The sequence below is a fragment of the Aspergillus wentii genome (genome assembly GCF_001890725.1).
Source record: "Aspergillus wentii DTO 134E9 unplaced genomic scaffold ASPWEscaffold_3, whole genome shotgun sequence".
Taxonomy (NCBI): Eukaryota; Fungi; Ascomycota; class Eurotiomycetes; order Eurotiales; family Aspergillaceae; genus Aspergillus; species Aspergillus wentii.
Window position 1 is genome coordinate 4052439 of NW_024467834.1, and position 14809 is coordinate 4067247.

Here is a 14809-nt window from a genome sequence, read left to right on the forward strand (position 1 = left end):
TTGGCTCTATCTTATACCCTACACTCTCATCGAATGCCGTTCTCCTATCAACGGCAAACCGCTTACACCGTATTTTAACAATAGCAAGACTAACTAGTGTCTCGCCCTGTAACCGCCTATATTTCGCAGGCATATGGGCAGACATATCAATCGCAGACATACATCAGGCGGGATTTGCTCATGCCCAACAGCCACCTTATTCTTTCCGCAGCCTCATGGTCTTATTTTTATTTCCCTTTGAAATGTACTATTCTTATCCGTGGCTTCTTCCAACTGTAGCTTATGCAAACGCCAATCTCTAATTCTATATTCTCTTTGAGATACAGTATTCTCAGGACATATTCTAGGTATTCTAAAAGAAGTTCTCTACAAATTACTCGCTGATTCTATGAGAGTTTCATGACATGATCATCAAAAGAAATAAACAGCCAGCCCGCCCAATGTGTCAAGCCCACAGTCTACCCCCAGAGAAAATTAAACCTAGCCCATTTACTGCGCGGTCCTTCCTCTTGTATATCCTTGTGTGCTTCATCCAGCGCTTGGCGGAGTGGAATATCCTCCAGCTTGATGAGGTCGGTCCCTCGGATAAATTTATAGCCTAGGTATACAGACAGGACGAGGGGGATGTCACTGGAATATATTAGTTTGAATGGAGTAAATAACAAGGAATCTTACAGATATGAAGAGACAAAATCAGCCGGATCCCAGTTTCCATGCGTGAAGACTTTGAAGCCACCAGTAAGGAGAATGACGATGCATGATATCAAGGCACACCATGATGAGTAAACTTAAGTGCGTTAGCACATACTGCACAGCAAATTATTGATGAATACCTACTAGTCCAGCTATTATGCCACGGCAACTCCGTAGGCGAAATTCCCTGCTTCTTAAACGCCTGCAGCAACCGAATATGATTAAAGGCGATTGTTCCCCACGACACCAACACCCCAGCAGCGGTAAGATCAAGCAACCAGTAAAACACCGTCAACGCCGTATTCGACACGCTGAGATATGCGAGACCGGAGAAACAAATCTGCAATGCAACGCACATATATGGCACGCCTCCCGCCGTAGTGCGCAGGAAGATCTTGGGTGCTTGCCCTCTAATTGCTAGACCGTATAGTGTCCTTGTTCCGGCTAGGATGCTCTGGTTTCCTGCGGAAAAGGCAGAGGTCAAAACCACTGCGTTGATAATCGAGGGAACGACCTTTATCCCTGCATCTGCGGCGGCAATCACAAAGGGGCTTTGAGCGGCTGTGCCACTTTCATCACCGAGACGAGGGTCATTGCTAGGGACGATCATGCCGACTATCAAGACAGCAAGGAAGTAGAATAGAGTGACCCGTGCAAAGACCTTTTTGCATGCTTTTGGGAGGTTCTTGCGCGGATTCTGTGTTTCTGCTGCTGCCATCGCCAAACTCTCAATGCCGGAGAAAGAGTATACGGCGTTGGTGAGAACAGCCCAGAAGCCAAGGAATTGACCCCATGAGCCTGTGCTGATGTATTCAACAAAAGGGCCAGGATCTTTCCAATAATGAAAGCCAAGCCGAGGTTGACCTGGGACTCCTCCAAGATCAATAACCAGACCCATTAGGATGATACCGATGACGAGGAGGATCTTTAAAATGGCAAGGAAGAACTCCACCTCTCCATACACCCGAATAAACAGAAAAGCGACCACGGCTGAAATGACAAGCAGAATAGAAATCCAAATAGCAGCACTCAAATCGGTCCAGTACTGGATGAGCACGACAGCAGCCGATATCTCACTCGGTACGCTCATGAAACAGCCATAGACGACGTTCCATCCGATGGCGAATCCAAAAGCAGGGTCAATCAACATTTCTGCATGGCGAACAAATGAACCAGTCACTGGGAGGAAAGCAGAGACTTCACCGAGGGCGAATTGAATGGCGCAGACAATGAAGCCAACGATGGTGTAACCCAGCAATGCGCCGAGAGGGCCACCGGTCGCAATCGAGGAGCCAAGGGAGAGAAACAGACCCGTCCCCTAGAGTGTGTCAGTATTGAAGCAAAAATAAATATATTAAACTTACGATGGCTCCAGCGATGGCGATCATCTGAACATGTCGCTCTGCCAGGCCTCGCGAGAGGTTCTGCGACTCCTCATCGGTAACGATATTATTGTTGAGGTGGACGCTCCCCGAATCGCTGGTGGTGTCTTTCGGTCCTGCATTACGTGAATCTCCCCCTTGCGGGGAAGAAGAGATAGAAGCACTCATTGAGGGATCATTAAATTGATAAGAAATAGTTTTTCAAGAGAAGATGAGAACAAGAGTTTTATCTGCAGAATATTCTCGCACGCCATTTTGGGAGGGAATTTCTTATCTTCTAGTACCGCCCTAGACTGCATTTAATCTACAGGGTTGCACTGGAATGCGCGTACACTTTGAGAGGTCTCACTTGTGCATTTGGGCCAATAGGAATTAGGAATATGATGAAAGAATAATATTATTATCATTGGGATAGAGAGTTTAAGATCAAGTTATATACAAGCTTTAATCCATGGGATGTGAATGGATATATATTTGGCACCCTTCCGGGCATACATTTGGTTTTGAACATGATCAGCATAACAATATATTTCCCCATATTTATCGATCATTCTAGTCTATCTTTATCCCTTCGGCCAAATTTAAACCCAGTGTCTTATAAAATATCAAAATATGATGTAGACATAAGGTGTTGTGGTGTTCGCTGCCTAGCGGAGATCCCCGTAGGCACCCAGGCACCCAGGCACCCACTCTGCTGCCTGCCAACAGCTCAGCCCTCGTGCTATAAAAACTTAATTATAAATGACACCTTTCCACTTCTCGATCCTGTTTACAATCATCCCATCACGAAATGGCAGAACATCAAGATCGGATCATCCTTCCTGGCTTCGGTCGGCCACTTGACGATTACAAGCAAGACGAAAGGCCGGACTTTGATCATGCAATTCGTGATTTATGCCAGAGTCTAGGAGTGGTGTTGCGGGAACGGCGAATGATTGACTTTATAAATCAGATCAGCGACAAGCCAGAATGGGATAGGAAGGTGTTTGATGAGGACATCGTGAGTAAATGGATGGCTGAGGCTTGTGTGTGGAAAGAGGAGTTGAATGATGACTATCTTTCGGCTGCCATGTTTGACTATGTTGGTTCTGTTGATCCTATGTCCGATGAAGGATAACTGATATGAGATAGTGCATCAGAGAGCTTCGTGACAAAGCTGCCTATTTTCAAAAGTCTCAGATGGTCTGTGTGCTGGATTGCGAGACAGCAATCGTCAAATCCGACACGGCAGTTTCCCAGGACTTGATGAATGCACTTCGACAGAACGTACGTGCCCTGGAGGAAGTTCCAGATTCAGCAAAAGACTGGCATCCTGGATCAGACCATAAGGTGTTGGATCTGTTACATCCTTCGCTCTTTCCGTTGGTCCATGGAAAATCCCGCGCATTGCCGTACAGGACTGTCCCCCTGGACAGCTGCACCCGATTTATCGGCGAGGGCGAAATAGTCAATCCTGAATTACATACTAAAGTAGTAGATAGATGGGATTATAAGGGCCAACTCAAGCCGTGGGGGAACTTCCAATGGCTTCCATCGAATGTGCAATTCGAAGATGGCCGACCGAGCATCACCAGTTACATCAATAACCTGCACCCTCACGACCACAAGGAACTCTATGGAGCTTTAGAAGGCTTTCTTGCAGCTGCAATCCCCCTTTGGAACGAGTGTCTCTCATGGGATGTCCCCCGGCTGAGAATCAAACATGAGAACTTTTCGGACGAGGATTTTACAGTTCCCAATGGAGTTACGTATACTCCATCAGAGCAGGACATGATAGATGCTTGCCTTCCAGATATGCCCATGGATCTTCGGCCACGCACACTGCAGGAGGCGAGAGATCAAGATCTCACTTATACAGATGGATTCGTTGATTGGTTCGAGCAAAACCGAGTTCTCATTCAGCTTGAGCCAGAGCATTTCCGGTCGCGCGAGGACTGGAGGGAACAGACCAAGCCGCGCGTTGTGGATCTGCAAAAGGACTTTGCAAAGTCTGGGCTGCAGGTTATTTTCAAGCTGGCCAATACACACCTCACCCCGGAAGGTCCCGAGTATACGGGTGGAAGCTGGCACATCGAAGGCGCTTTGAACGAGCACATCAGTGCTACTGCCCTCTACTATTACGATGAGGAGAACATCACGCCCTCTCATCTTTCCTTCCGCCAGTCTGTGGAAAGTGTGAACATCACGGGCAGTGCTGCCCAGGTGAGCTTCTTTCATTCATTCACCCATTGCATACAACTGATCTTCTTTCTAGGGCGAATATCACTCGGCAGAACTATACTTCGGAGTCGAGTACGATGATCCCGCGATCCAAAAACTGGGCAGTGTCTTGACAAGATCTGGCCGTCTTCTCACATTCCCAAATGTCCTCCAACATAAAGTCCAACCATTCCGACTGGCTGATCCGACTAAACCAGGCCACCGAAAGATTTTGGCCATGTTCCTTGTAGATCCCCATATCCCCATTCTCTCAACGGCAAACGTCCCACCTCAGAGGAGGGACTGGTGGGCAGATGAACTGCGGAATGTGCCCCCCTTTCACGCTTTACCCTTGGAGATTTTCAACAATATTCTTGAATACGTGGATGACTTTCCTATGAGCTGGGAGGATGCTGTGGAAGTGAGACAGAAACTCATGAACGAACGAGGAGCGTTGACAGACCGAGTCGACACTTTCATGAGAAATGTATGGATTGCTTTCCCCGTCCGTTCAGTCTTGACTCTATAGCTAATGTTGTTTAGGAAACATATAGCTTCTGCGAGCATTAAAACGCCTTCACTTTTGTCAATAATATTTGCAATGCCACATGCCTTACGTATATAAAGCTAGAAACGCCGTTATATCTAATCTTGGATAATTGCACCATGGAAAACACAAAGCTATTAGAAAATGTATTAAAACCCAAACCATTACACCGTATCTTTTAGTGACAGGAAAGTGTTAAAAATAGAATACCAGATGGATCAGGTGACACAAACCCCGCGTTTGTCTCAAAATCAAGTGTTATCTTCCAGACTCCACATACTCAACACCCAAATCTCTACCTTCCAGTTCAAGATGAACGCGGTTGAGATAGGTGAAAATGGCGAGCTTATCTCCAACATATTACACCCCCTAGCAATCGGAGAACCTGATGATCGATCCGCCACTAGCGAGCAGCTATGTGCCGTGATTTCCGTCCTCACAGATGCTGGTATATCTTGCTTCATTGTTGATGCGTGGGCACTCCTCTATTATGGAACTCGCCATAGCGCAGATGTACTGCTCCTATATACTATGTCATGGATGAGCGGATGACTTATACATGTAGGATCGGATCTTGTGTATCCCGGATGAACATCACGAACGTGCAGTCGAACTATTCAAAACAATCGACATACTAAAGCCATGCGACCCACATCCATTCTCAAGGAATAGTGGTCGCACACCTTACCACATGTACCCCCGTTCCAAGGCTTCTGGGAGGCTGGACTTCTGGCTTCTTGTACCAGCAAGCTCTTATCACCTTACTTGTGAACCTGCCAATGTTGAATGGAGTCTCGGTTAGTTCTTATATGACCTTGCTAGAAAAGTAACCTAATGTAGGTTATAGGTGGCCTTCCATACCCCAAACTCCCAGTCTTCGTGCAAAGCTGCATTGACTCCAAAGACGGGGTAGGCCTCGAGAAATTAATTGACGCGATGGATCTATCAGAGGAGTGGGGGGAAGAGAACCTCGAACTTGATGGTGACACTGATACGGAATGGCTGAAAAGACGTGTTGAGCTTCTTCGCGCTGACGGCAATGGGAGGTATAGATTTATCAACCGTGCACCCGTTTCTCGACGAAAAATGTGGAAGGAGTATGTGGGGAATAAACAGAGGCGCTTAGGGTGGAAGCGCCCGCCTGAGATATATGCAACCCAGTACCGACGTCATGGTTCTAAAGATATGAGAGCTTTTCAGCGTCGAGGGCTGTAAGAACCATACCGGGATATCAATGCCGTTGTTTTCTAGCTTTCGAAGCATCATATCCCAGAATACAGCGGCTGCATGGCTTCTATGAAAGCATCTCCCCGTGTCAGTGGAGATACCGCAATAATATCCTTGTTTTTTCAGGTTCATCGATGTACACCCTGATACTCCTTTAGAAGTGATCAACTTAATTACTACTGTCCATTTCTGTCTTTTCACCTTAAAGCGCTGGCACTTGGACAAGCCTATTTCCAAAAGTTGTGCTCAGCTCGGCTATCGGTGGTTCATCTGAACTGCGGTTACCCCACTTGTGGGAATATCCACATTTCCGCCAGCTGAACTCGTGACCCACATATGCCTCAGCTGAAAGCTGGAATTATTATTCCTATCATCATTGGCAATAATAAGATCTTGATGCTAGTACAATAATCAGCGTTTCTACAAACTACTTGTTGGCTGGTGAGTGCTGAGAATAAATGCAAATCAGTTGTAAAAGTGTCCATCTTGGCGAACTTGCTACTGTGTTAAGGTTATTGTATATTGGCGTAGGCATCTTACTACGGACCACGCTGCCGCAGAAAAAAAGGGAGAAAAATCAGATTTACTTTACCTCTCAGCTCGTTAGAAACTAGCTGTTCCCTGTCCTAACGTATAAATTGGATTGATTCCCCTGGGTTAGTTGCAAGTTTCCCCTGGTTCATTACAACCTTAAAATTTGGGAACTTCCTTTTCCTACTTTCATAACCATGGCGGGTATGCTTTCTATAACATAGTACTTTCTATCTGTGCCCTAAAAATTCTACTCCATAAACACTCCTAAGCAGACAAGCTTATCTTCACCCTTCGCGTTTTTGAATGACTATATTAATTCATTGATGAAATTCCAGATTTTTCTGCTATTGTCATCGACAATGGGTACTCTACTCCATTTCCCCTATCTCCAAAATTGAACAAAGCGCAAGCTAATCTTGATCTATAGGACAATGAATACCAAGGCCGGGTTTGCTGGTGAAGAGTGCCCGCGCGCTATTTTCCCTGAGTTTGCTTGAAGCTTTTGCTTACCAACCCGATCGAGCGTGGATTTATCACCAACTGGGATGATATAGAGAAGTTTTGGAGCCAACACTTTTGCCAATGGGCTTCAAGTTTCTCCAGAAGAGCACCCAGTTTTCCTGACCGATTGCCCGCTTAACTCGAGCGATAACCGACAGAAAGCCACGCAGATTATGTTTGAAACTTTCAAAGTGCCAGCGAATTCTATTTTTCGCAACGGTGTCTTGGCTTTATTCGCGTCCGGCCGTACTACTGGCGGACTGTTGATTTTGGCCATGGCTCTAATGATTTTGTCCCGGTTTTTGAGGGATCTGTATTGCATCATTCAATTCGGCAGCTCGATGTCGGCGGAGATCAGATAACGGGATACCTGATGAACGCATTCGGAAATTCTTTCAGTTCTGATATATGCGGGGACATCAAAGAGAAAAAGTGTTTTGTTGCGCTTGATGCCGAGAACGAGTTGCAGTGTATTAGGAAGCATATATATGAGCTTCGTGATGGGCGGATCATTGAGATCGGTGCCGAGGCCTTCCAGGCACCTGAAATCCTGTTCGAACCTATTACGGTTGGTATTGAAAGTGTAGGCATTCATCAACAGACAGACGAATCAATCCTCAGAAGCGAGATTAGCATTCGGAGGGATTTGTCTGCAAGTATTGTTCTGGTATGCATACCTCTCGGCAGAAAAAGGCAGACATCTGCTATGATAAAAGATCTTGCCTTTATTTTACTGACAGGGCTTTTCTCTCATCCTTTTTCTAGTCTGGAGGCACTTCAATCTTGCCCGGTATGGCGGACCAATTACTCCTGGATCTGGTCGCTCTCTCCCCACCACACAAGGTGAAAGTTAGAGCGCCTCCTGATCGCAAGGACTAAAACCAAGATCTTTGGATACCGAAGGAGGAATATGATGAAACGGGTCCTGGTGTTGTCAATAGGAAGCGCTACTAAAGAACAGTCGCCGCCGAAGGAAGGTGGTCATCTGTATGCAAACAGCACAAGCACAGACAATAGAATGGATAGATGTCATGAATTGAACAACACGCAACAGACCCTTATCATACAGCACATGGGATCTTTACTTCCTAACAACTCAGTGAAATCAGTACAGCTATAAGCGACCTCATGGCTAGCTTTATGTCTCTTATTCTGGCCTATTTATTTGGAGATTGTCTTGGAGAGCATAGTAGTTAATGGTTGGTGCTCCTATTTAAGCATGAAGCCTCGTCTGATTCCCTCATGCCAACAATTCATTTGTCCTCCGATGGACCATCAATCGAATCTTCATTTAGACTAGTTCATAGTCAATGTGGTATCTCCTCCTTGTCTATGACATTTAACTCGAGCCATAGGCATATACTTTTTATTAAATCCCTTGGCGTGATGAAACAGTACACTATCCATAGAAAGTAAGCAAAATCTCGCGGAGATCAGTAGCGGGTTTCACGGGCATACAGAAACTTGTGTATCAAAATCTAATTTGAGTCATCTGTCCATCCCAAATAGGAAGGAGCAATAGATTGACAGGCTTTATTCAAGATACTTTCATCGAGAAGAATTACTATGCCAAGAGGACCATGGGGATCCAGGCATTCATTTGCTGAGTGGCGCTATGACAAGTCTCCCATAAGCTTTGATCCTTGAGGTCTATTGTATACCGAACTATTTCGTTGCAATAAGCTTTTTATCGTACAGTATAACCTGTATCCCGGATTTTTTCGTAGACCCAGCTAGACTCTGTGTGGCTAAAGCTAGCCAAAGGCGGCCATGCCAGAAGCAGGAACTGGTTTCTTGGCATTCTATCGTCCAATCATATCCGATCAAGTGAAACGTCCCAAGGTTTATTTCCAGTAAAGTTGGAAGCTCCTACCTATCAATCAATAGGTACTTAGGTTATGACATCCAACGGAACTCAAGTAGGATTACATGGCGCTGGTAAAAGCATCTAAACTCAATGTCAATTTCGGCTCAAGTATCCCTGCTTCCAGAGAAATGTATTTTTGAACCACGGGACCCTTCAATCAGCCGATCTACAACCCAATTCTAGATCTCAATGTTTGCACGTATTTTTTTTTGTTGAATATACTTAGCCGAAAGGCTAGTCAGGTGCACATGTAGAGCTCTGGGCTTAATATTATAACCCAACATCATTCTTGCTTCGTCACTGACAGTATCAAGGTGTAATTCATTATTCGATCTAGATGGGTCTACATTTTTATGGTAGGTGACTATATACATATATACAAATCTACGGTATATGGCCTGTTAACATAAAAGGCCTTTAGCATCCTCACATCAAGCCTTTTTTTTTTCTCACCATCACACTGCCTTACACATTCCCAAAGAGATAATCAACTTTCAGACCATTCACCATGCACTTTAAAAACATCCTGGCCCTTTTCGCCCTGACCAGTTTGGCTTCTGCTGCTCCAGCAGAAGATATCACGGGCGATGAAGGCCTCGTGGAGAGAGCTCCAAATCCATGCCCTGGAGGCCAATTCTGCTGTGACAAATTCGTCCCATTTAACTTCTGGTTTATCGAAGGCGTGGGATCGGGCAATTGCTACAAGCGTATGATACTCAAATAGATGCCTTTTTTCTTTTTTTCTTTTTTTATTTTCAAGTTTGGCTATTTACTAACACTCAAATCAGTCACTGGCTCGTCTTGCGGCAACAAAAAACTTGTATGCTGCAAGCATAAAGCCATTGTGGTATGTGCTTTTCGCCTTTGCATACATCAAGGTAGAAATATTTTTACTGACGAGGAAATAGGACGGTGGGGATGTTGTCTGTACTGCTTAAAAAGGAGCAGAATTTACTAAACGGAGGGAACTAGCTGTCACTCTAATAAAGGGATTCCCAGTCGATTTTGGGCATTTGCCTCTTTTTTTTTTTTTTTTTTTCCCTCGTTAATTGTTAAAAGAGAAAAGCCCATGAAAGACCATGAAAAGACGTGGTAATGTGATGTTATTCAGCTCTAATAGGAACAGGGGAACACAAATGAAGTCGATCGTGTATAGTCATTCTTTCAATGTCATGTTTTACTGGAGAAATTTAATTTTTTATTTTATTGACCCCCCATTCATTGACTTTATCATACTTGCCTACCAGGATATTTACCACATTCCAAATGTACGTACAGTGGACATTTACCCAATACACAGTACTAGATAAAAATATATATCTTAATAACCAGCAGCAACACCCCTGTGCTACATACAATTAAGCTTAAAAGTTATATCGTGGATAGTATTACCTCGATAGCTTTGTGCTATTTTGGACACGATATGCTGCCCTCGACGATCTTGTTCAGAGCAAAGAATTTTCATTCTGCTCAGTAAGCTGTTTAATTGAAATCGGCGGTGAAATGGGCTCTTAAGCTGAAGTTTTTAACTCAATATGGACATGTCGTTTGAGGCATTAAACTTTTCCTGTGCCTTGGATATGGCACACATCTCTAGCCTTGTAAGCTCCGTTGTGAATCCATCAAGAAACTTCAAGTGAATAATTTTGGCCGGAGTCAGATGCCGGATTGGAATCCTGCGTATCAGAGCGGGGGCGTTGAACAGGAGGTTCACGTCATGCAAACTGTCTAGCTGGAGGGGAACCTTGAGAATATTGCAAAATAGTGTTAGGATTGCAGTTAAAGCATAAAAAAGAACAACCCTGCAGAGAAAAAAAGTCAGATATAAAGAAACAGGAGGATGGATGTTAGGCTCAAGCCATACCAGAAGCATTCCCCCTTCAACATAGGCAGTGAGGCTTGGATAAGAGAGAGTGATGAACGACTGGCAGTAAGGGAAAGGTTGATGCTGGAGCTTATGCCCTCAAGTCCGATGCCCGGATCAGCACCTGTTAGTTTGCATTTATTACTTGCTTTATGAATTAAGACAATACAGTGGTAGTATGCAAGTCGCAATATCACTTCCTGTGTGTTCACGTTCGCTTTGGGCGGCATGTCTTGATAGAAACATAGAGTTGGACGGATTTCTAAGGCCGTATCAAGGTGTAGAATGCTGGCGAGTATCTCAACATTCATCTTCAAACGTGCGCTCGCTGAATAGAGTATATCATATATTTCTGACTTCATCTGTGATAGGCGAATATCCCAAGGGAAAAGAGGCTGCGTGGAACTATCTAGCTCCATCGTGTCTCGTTGTATATTAATGTCCTGCAGCCGAAAATAACCAGTTGTTAATGAAAGGTCACATTTCGAGTCCTCAATAGATGGAGGCTGTCCAGTCCTTAGACAAATATCTTTATCAAAGGAATAGCATAACCAGAAAAAAAAGGTTTCGCAAATGACAGTTGAAGAAGTCTTTGTCATACGAAGGTGATATGCCGTATGGAATGTCATTAATAGGTTGCTTATGGGCTCCTAGCATGTAAATGAGCCGAGTGGCAATAGAGATGGATATTCCAGCTGGTTAAAGGTCTCCTAGAAAGTATTGGAATTGGGCCTGATGTTGCATTAGCGTATTATTCCACACCCACTTCCCCATGAGTAGAGGAAGTAAGGCTTGGGGTCAAAGGAGATTCGCAAACAAGCATAATAAGTGATTGTAGTCCATCAACTGTCATTTCCTGGATGATGTCTGGTACAAGCCTGTGGGCAGCAGATGTATATGAGCCACAATCCACGGCTTGATATGCATCATCATCAAAACCAAATAAGGTTACAAGTGATAGAAATGCATAGACACAAGATTTAGCACTAGTATAGCCAAAAACATGGAAGGGACCGTATGCAAGATCTAGCGTCTCCATAAACAGCGATTTGCTAATGACAGGGCAGACCAAACTCTGAAATGCAGATGTATATCGCATGACATACATTTCAAGAATATTCTGACTTGGCAAGTCCGGAGCACGGTTGTTGCCTGGCATAGTTACATCCCCATATAGTCGGCGGAGGATTGATCATGGAAGCTGAAGCGCATAGAATTTTTCACGACTGACTTCCTCCCCCACCTGGTCCTCAATCCATCCACATCCTTCATCAGAAAGAAGATGACCACCATTGATACGCGAGGCTGCTTTCGTGAGAGTTTGGCGATCTCGGCGTCCCGGGGCGTGCAACTGGGCTGACTTGGCTGCGGAGGAGGCTAGACAGTATGCCAGTCTTCAATTGAAACCCTTGATTTATTAACATACGCACCGATGTTGGAGAGAGATACTTTCGCGAAAAGGTAAACTGATATGGCCTCTGGTCAAGCAGATCAGTTGGAAGCCTGAGAAAAGCGTGACCAGGCGAAGTGGTGGAGGACAGGGATGTGTCTGCTCTTATCTGTCATACCTTGTCCGAGTTTGTCTGGAGACTCCATTGTAAGTACAGGCCAAGCTGTGATGCTTGCACCAATTGCATCGCGGAAACTCCGAATCACGCTGTATCTACAGAACAGAATCGTGGACAGTGTATTAGCATCATTGGGTGACATACATAATGATAACAGCAAGTGGAAATCACTGAATTTAGTCCATGCAAGACACATCCAAAGAGCCTCGGTCGAACATCACGTTTTTTTTGAGCATGAGTCCCACGTCCTGCGCTTACGATCCAGGGGCTATACTGGGCGTTACATAGCGATGCTTTTCTGAATGGTCTGAAGTACCCGGTAATAATCGACCATATAGCTACGTCGGTGATCTCTGAGCACCTGAGAGTGTGTAACATCCACAATATGAAACCCTTGTTCGGTTTAATACGCGGCATTGTATAGAAAGTAGAGACAAAACTGAAGCCTAGAAGGCCAAAAATTGGTGGGCGATGCAGAATGAAAGAGACACGGAATTGTCCGAAACCGATTGCACGGAGACCCATCAGAGCCCGACAAACGACTTACTTACTCTCTGTCTAGTCGCAGTTGGTTCTTGGCCAGGAACTCGGTCCAGGTTTGGAGCTTCAAACCAGGGATCTGACCAGCCACAGTTAGTGTGATGCCTTGAGCAGAACCTGCCTGGTGTCCTGGATATTGACGTACCTCGTTTGCTTGCACGAAATCTTTATTTGCGTAGACATTGCCACATTTCTCGAAGATCATCAACTGCTCTGTGAAATCGAGAGCAATCTCCTCAGATAAGCCATCACGAGATTGAAGAATCTTCTGGAACTCGCTAGAGCCAACTTGCTGGTACTGAACTGGGACATTATAGCCTAAAGCAGAGAGTTAGATATATATAGAAGTTATAAACTTTTAACTCACGCTTTCCAATGATAGCTAGCTTTTCTGCCTCTGATAAGGCCTCACTGTAAAAAGCAACGGTCTTTTCCAAATAGCGTGAGCCGGCCTCAAGGATGGCACGCACAAGCTTGCCAGTGTCAGCGATAGCGGCATTAGGCATCACAGTTTGTAGACTGTGCGGGAAGGTGAGACGGTAAGTCCCCGAGGTGTCCTGGAAAGTATTTATTAGCTGCCAGTTGGATCTGAAGAGGGAAATGATTGTCCTGAGTTAGGATCCCTGGAACTCGCTGGGAATGTCACGCGAACGCACCTTGACTGGGAGATATCGGTCGGGAGTAGTCAAGCAGTTTTCAAAGTAGTTTGGGAAGAGGATGTTGGTCGTCTTCGCCCAAAGAGCGGGTTGTTCATTCTGCATATATTCTGTCACCAAGCTCTTACCCTTCCAGTGATGGACATTAAGGAATTGGCCATTTGAGAGCTTCACAGGGTCAGGAAGGGCACTCCAAATAAGATGCTTCACTGTGCTAGTCTGGGCAGCAGGATCAGCGATTGCCTTTCCCTGCGCAATTTCGACATCAGTAGACTGTGTCTGCCAGAAGTCAGTCATTGCATATATGATGTCAGCGCCTGAGAACGCGGATGCGAGCATTTCACGACCACCATCCAGGTCAGCAGTGTACAGCTCCGCCCCAAAGTGAGCCAGGTTTTTGGCGGCCGGCTTTGAAGGATCGCGAGTAAGGGCTCGGACATGATAGCTGTCTGGATAACTAAGAAGCTCCATGGCGACAGCTCCACCCTATATTCATGATAGAGCAAATGTTAGAAATCCATTCTTCAGTGCACGAGGGACTGTCATGGCCGCACCTGGGAGCCAGTCGCGCCAATAATGACAACTGTTTGACAAGGCATATTGCGTTGAGGCTTTGAGAGGGCACGGGCAAGTATTTGCAAAATTGAACTGTATGATACTGATGATGTGAGACTATCTTTATCCGAAGGAGAAGGACTTTATATGTACGTGGGCTTGAAGCAGAGAGCAAAAAGATTTCGTTGGCAGTGCCTGGCGGCCCGGCGAACGACCGAAATGCCCGAATGCCCGCATGTTTAGGAATATCGCGGAAAAGGAAGATTTCAAGATGAATTGTTGAGTGGAGAGCGTCTGATTAGATTGAGTGGTACTAGTGTGAAGCTACAAGTGAGGTGGAGATGATCTAATGCTGTATATAGAGATTGGTCAGCTCCGCACTCCAACCACTATGATTTATCATCTCCTGATCTATCCTTTCGTACCCTGGAATAGCGTTACTGGATAGCGTCCCCACACAGCTTCCATCACCGCTTAATCATCGGATTTTAATTGCCAAGCAGATTAAGAGAATTCGATTTTGTATGGCTACATACGGAACCAATCGATATGATGGAGTTGATTGAGGAGGTGTGGGTGGCATGGATGAACTCTTAATTACTAAATAATCAACCAATAATTTCAAATTCTACACCGGGCTGTATTTTACAAGATATTAGTATTAACTGAACTGGTC

General features: G+C 45.1%; 8 protein-coding genes across 8 annotated transcripts; 5 read left to right on the forward strand and 3 right to left on the reverse strand.

Moving 5' to 3' along the window:
• Positions 1–207: 207 nt before the first annotated feature.
• Positions 208–2297, reverse strand: ASPWEDRAFT_39605 (uncharacterized protein). Its single transcript, XM_040835135.1, has 4 exons — positions 2058–2297; positions 838–2011; positions 676–787; positions 208–634 (listed from the first exon to the last, which is right to left on the reverse strand). The coding sequence occupies exons 1-4, from the start codon at positions 2241–2243 to the stop codon at positions 628–630; spliced, it is 1479 nt and encodes a 492-aa protein (XP_040691557.1). The 5' UTR covers positions 2244–2297; the 3' UTR covers positions 208–627.
• Positions 323–636, forward strand: ASPWEDRAFT_471351 (uncharacterized protein). The gene has a single exon (XM_040836907.1). It carries the CDS (start codon positions 405–407, stop codon positions 600–602), a length of 198 nt encoding a protein of 65 aa, XP_040691558.1. The 5' UTR covers positions 323–404; the 3' UTR covers positions 603–636.
• A 544-nt stretch (positions 2298–2841) lies between the features above and the next one.
• Positions 2842–4995, forward strand: ASPWEDRAFT_39606 (uncharacterized protein). The gene is made up of 4 exons (XM_040835136.1): positions 2842–3156; positions 3207–4277; positions 4330–4761; positions 4818–4995. The coding sequence occupies exons 1-4, from the start codon at positions 2866–2868 to the stop codon at positions 4842–4844; spliced, it is 1821 nt and encodes a 606-aa protein (XP_040691559.1). The 5' UTR covers positions 2842–2865; the 3' UTR covers positions 4845–4995.
• A 138-nt stretch (positions 4996–5133) lies between these two features.
• ASPWEDRAFT_27221 (uncharacterized protein) lies at positions 5134–6322 on the forward strand (the record flags this gene model as incomplete). Its single annotated transcript, XM_040832972.1, has 4 exons — positions 5134–5334; positions 5387–5618; positions 5669–6032; positions 6175–6322. The coding sequence occupies 4 exons, from the start codon at positions 5134–5136 to the stop codon at positions 6320–6322; spliced, it is 945 nt and encodes a 314-aa protein (XP_040691560.1).
• Positions 6323–6756: 434 nt separating this feature from the next.
• On the forward strand, positions 6757–8006 carry ASPWEDRAFT_739157 (uncharacterized protein). Its single transcript, XM_040839400.1, has 6 exons — positions 6757–6783; positions 6918–6945; positions 7010–7069; positions 7142–7329; positions 7437–7750; positions 7849–8006. Exons 1-6 carry the CDS (start codon positions 6777–6779, stop codon positions 7960–7962), a joined length of 711 nt encoding a protein of 236 aa, XP_040691561.1. The 5' UTR covers positions 6757–6776; the 3' UTR covers positions 7963–8006.
• Positions 8007–9385: 1379 nt separating this feature from the next.
• On the forward strand, positions 9386–10231 carry ASPWEDRAFT_182691 (uncharacterized protein). Its single transcript, XM_040831935.1, has 3 exons — positions 9386–9657; positions 9739–9797; positions 9859–10231. Exons 1-3 carry the CDS (start codon positions 9459–9461, stop codon positions 9886–9888), a joined length of 288 nt encoding a protein of 95 aa, XP_040691562.1. The 5' UTR covers positions 9386–9458; the 3' UTR covers positions 9889–10231.
• Positions 10232–10475: 244 nt separating this feature from the next.
• ASPWEDRAFT_50899 (fungal specific transcription factor domain-containing protein) lies at positions 10476–11973 on the reverse strand (the record flags this gene model as incomplete). Its single annotated transcript, XM_040837512.1, has 3 exons — positions 10476–10752; positions 10815–11404; positions 11632–11973. 3 exons carry the CDS (start codon positions 11971–11973, stop codon positions 10476–10478), a joined length of 1209 nt encoding a protein of 402 aa, XP_040691563.1.
• A 332-nt stretch (positions 11974–12305) lies between these two features.
• Positions 12306–14177, reverse strand: ASPWEDRAFT_68022 (NmrA/HSCARG family protein; the record flags this gene model as incomplete). The annotated part of the gene is made up of 7 exons (XM_040838943.1): positions 12306–12477; positions 12641–12655; positions 12934–13001; positions 13068–13240; positions 13290–13479; positions 13579–14064; positions 14133–14177. The coding sequence occupies 7 exons, from the start codon at positions 14175–14177 to the stop codon at positions 12306–12308; spliced, it is 1149 nt and encodes a 382-aa protein (XP_040691564.1).
• Positions 14178–14809: the final 632 nt, after the last annotated feature.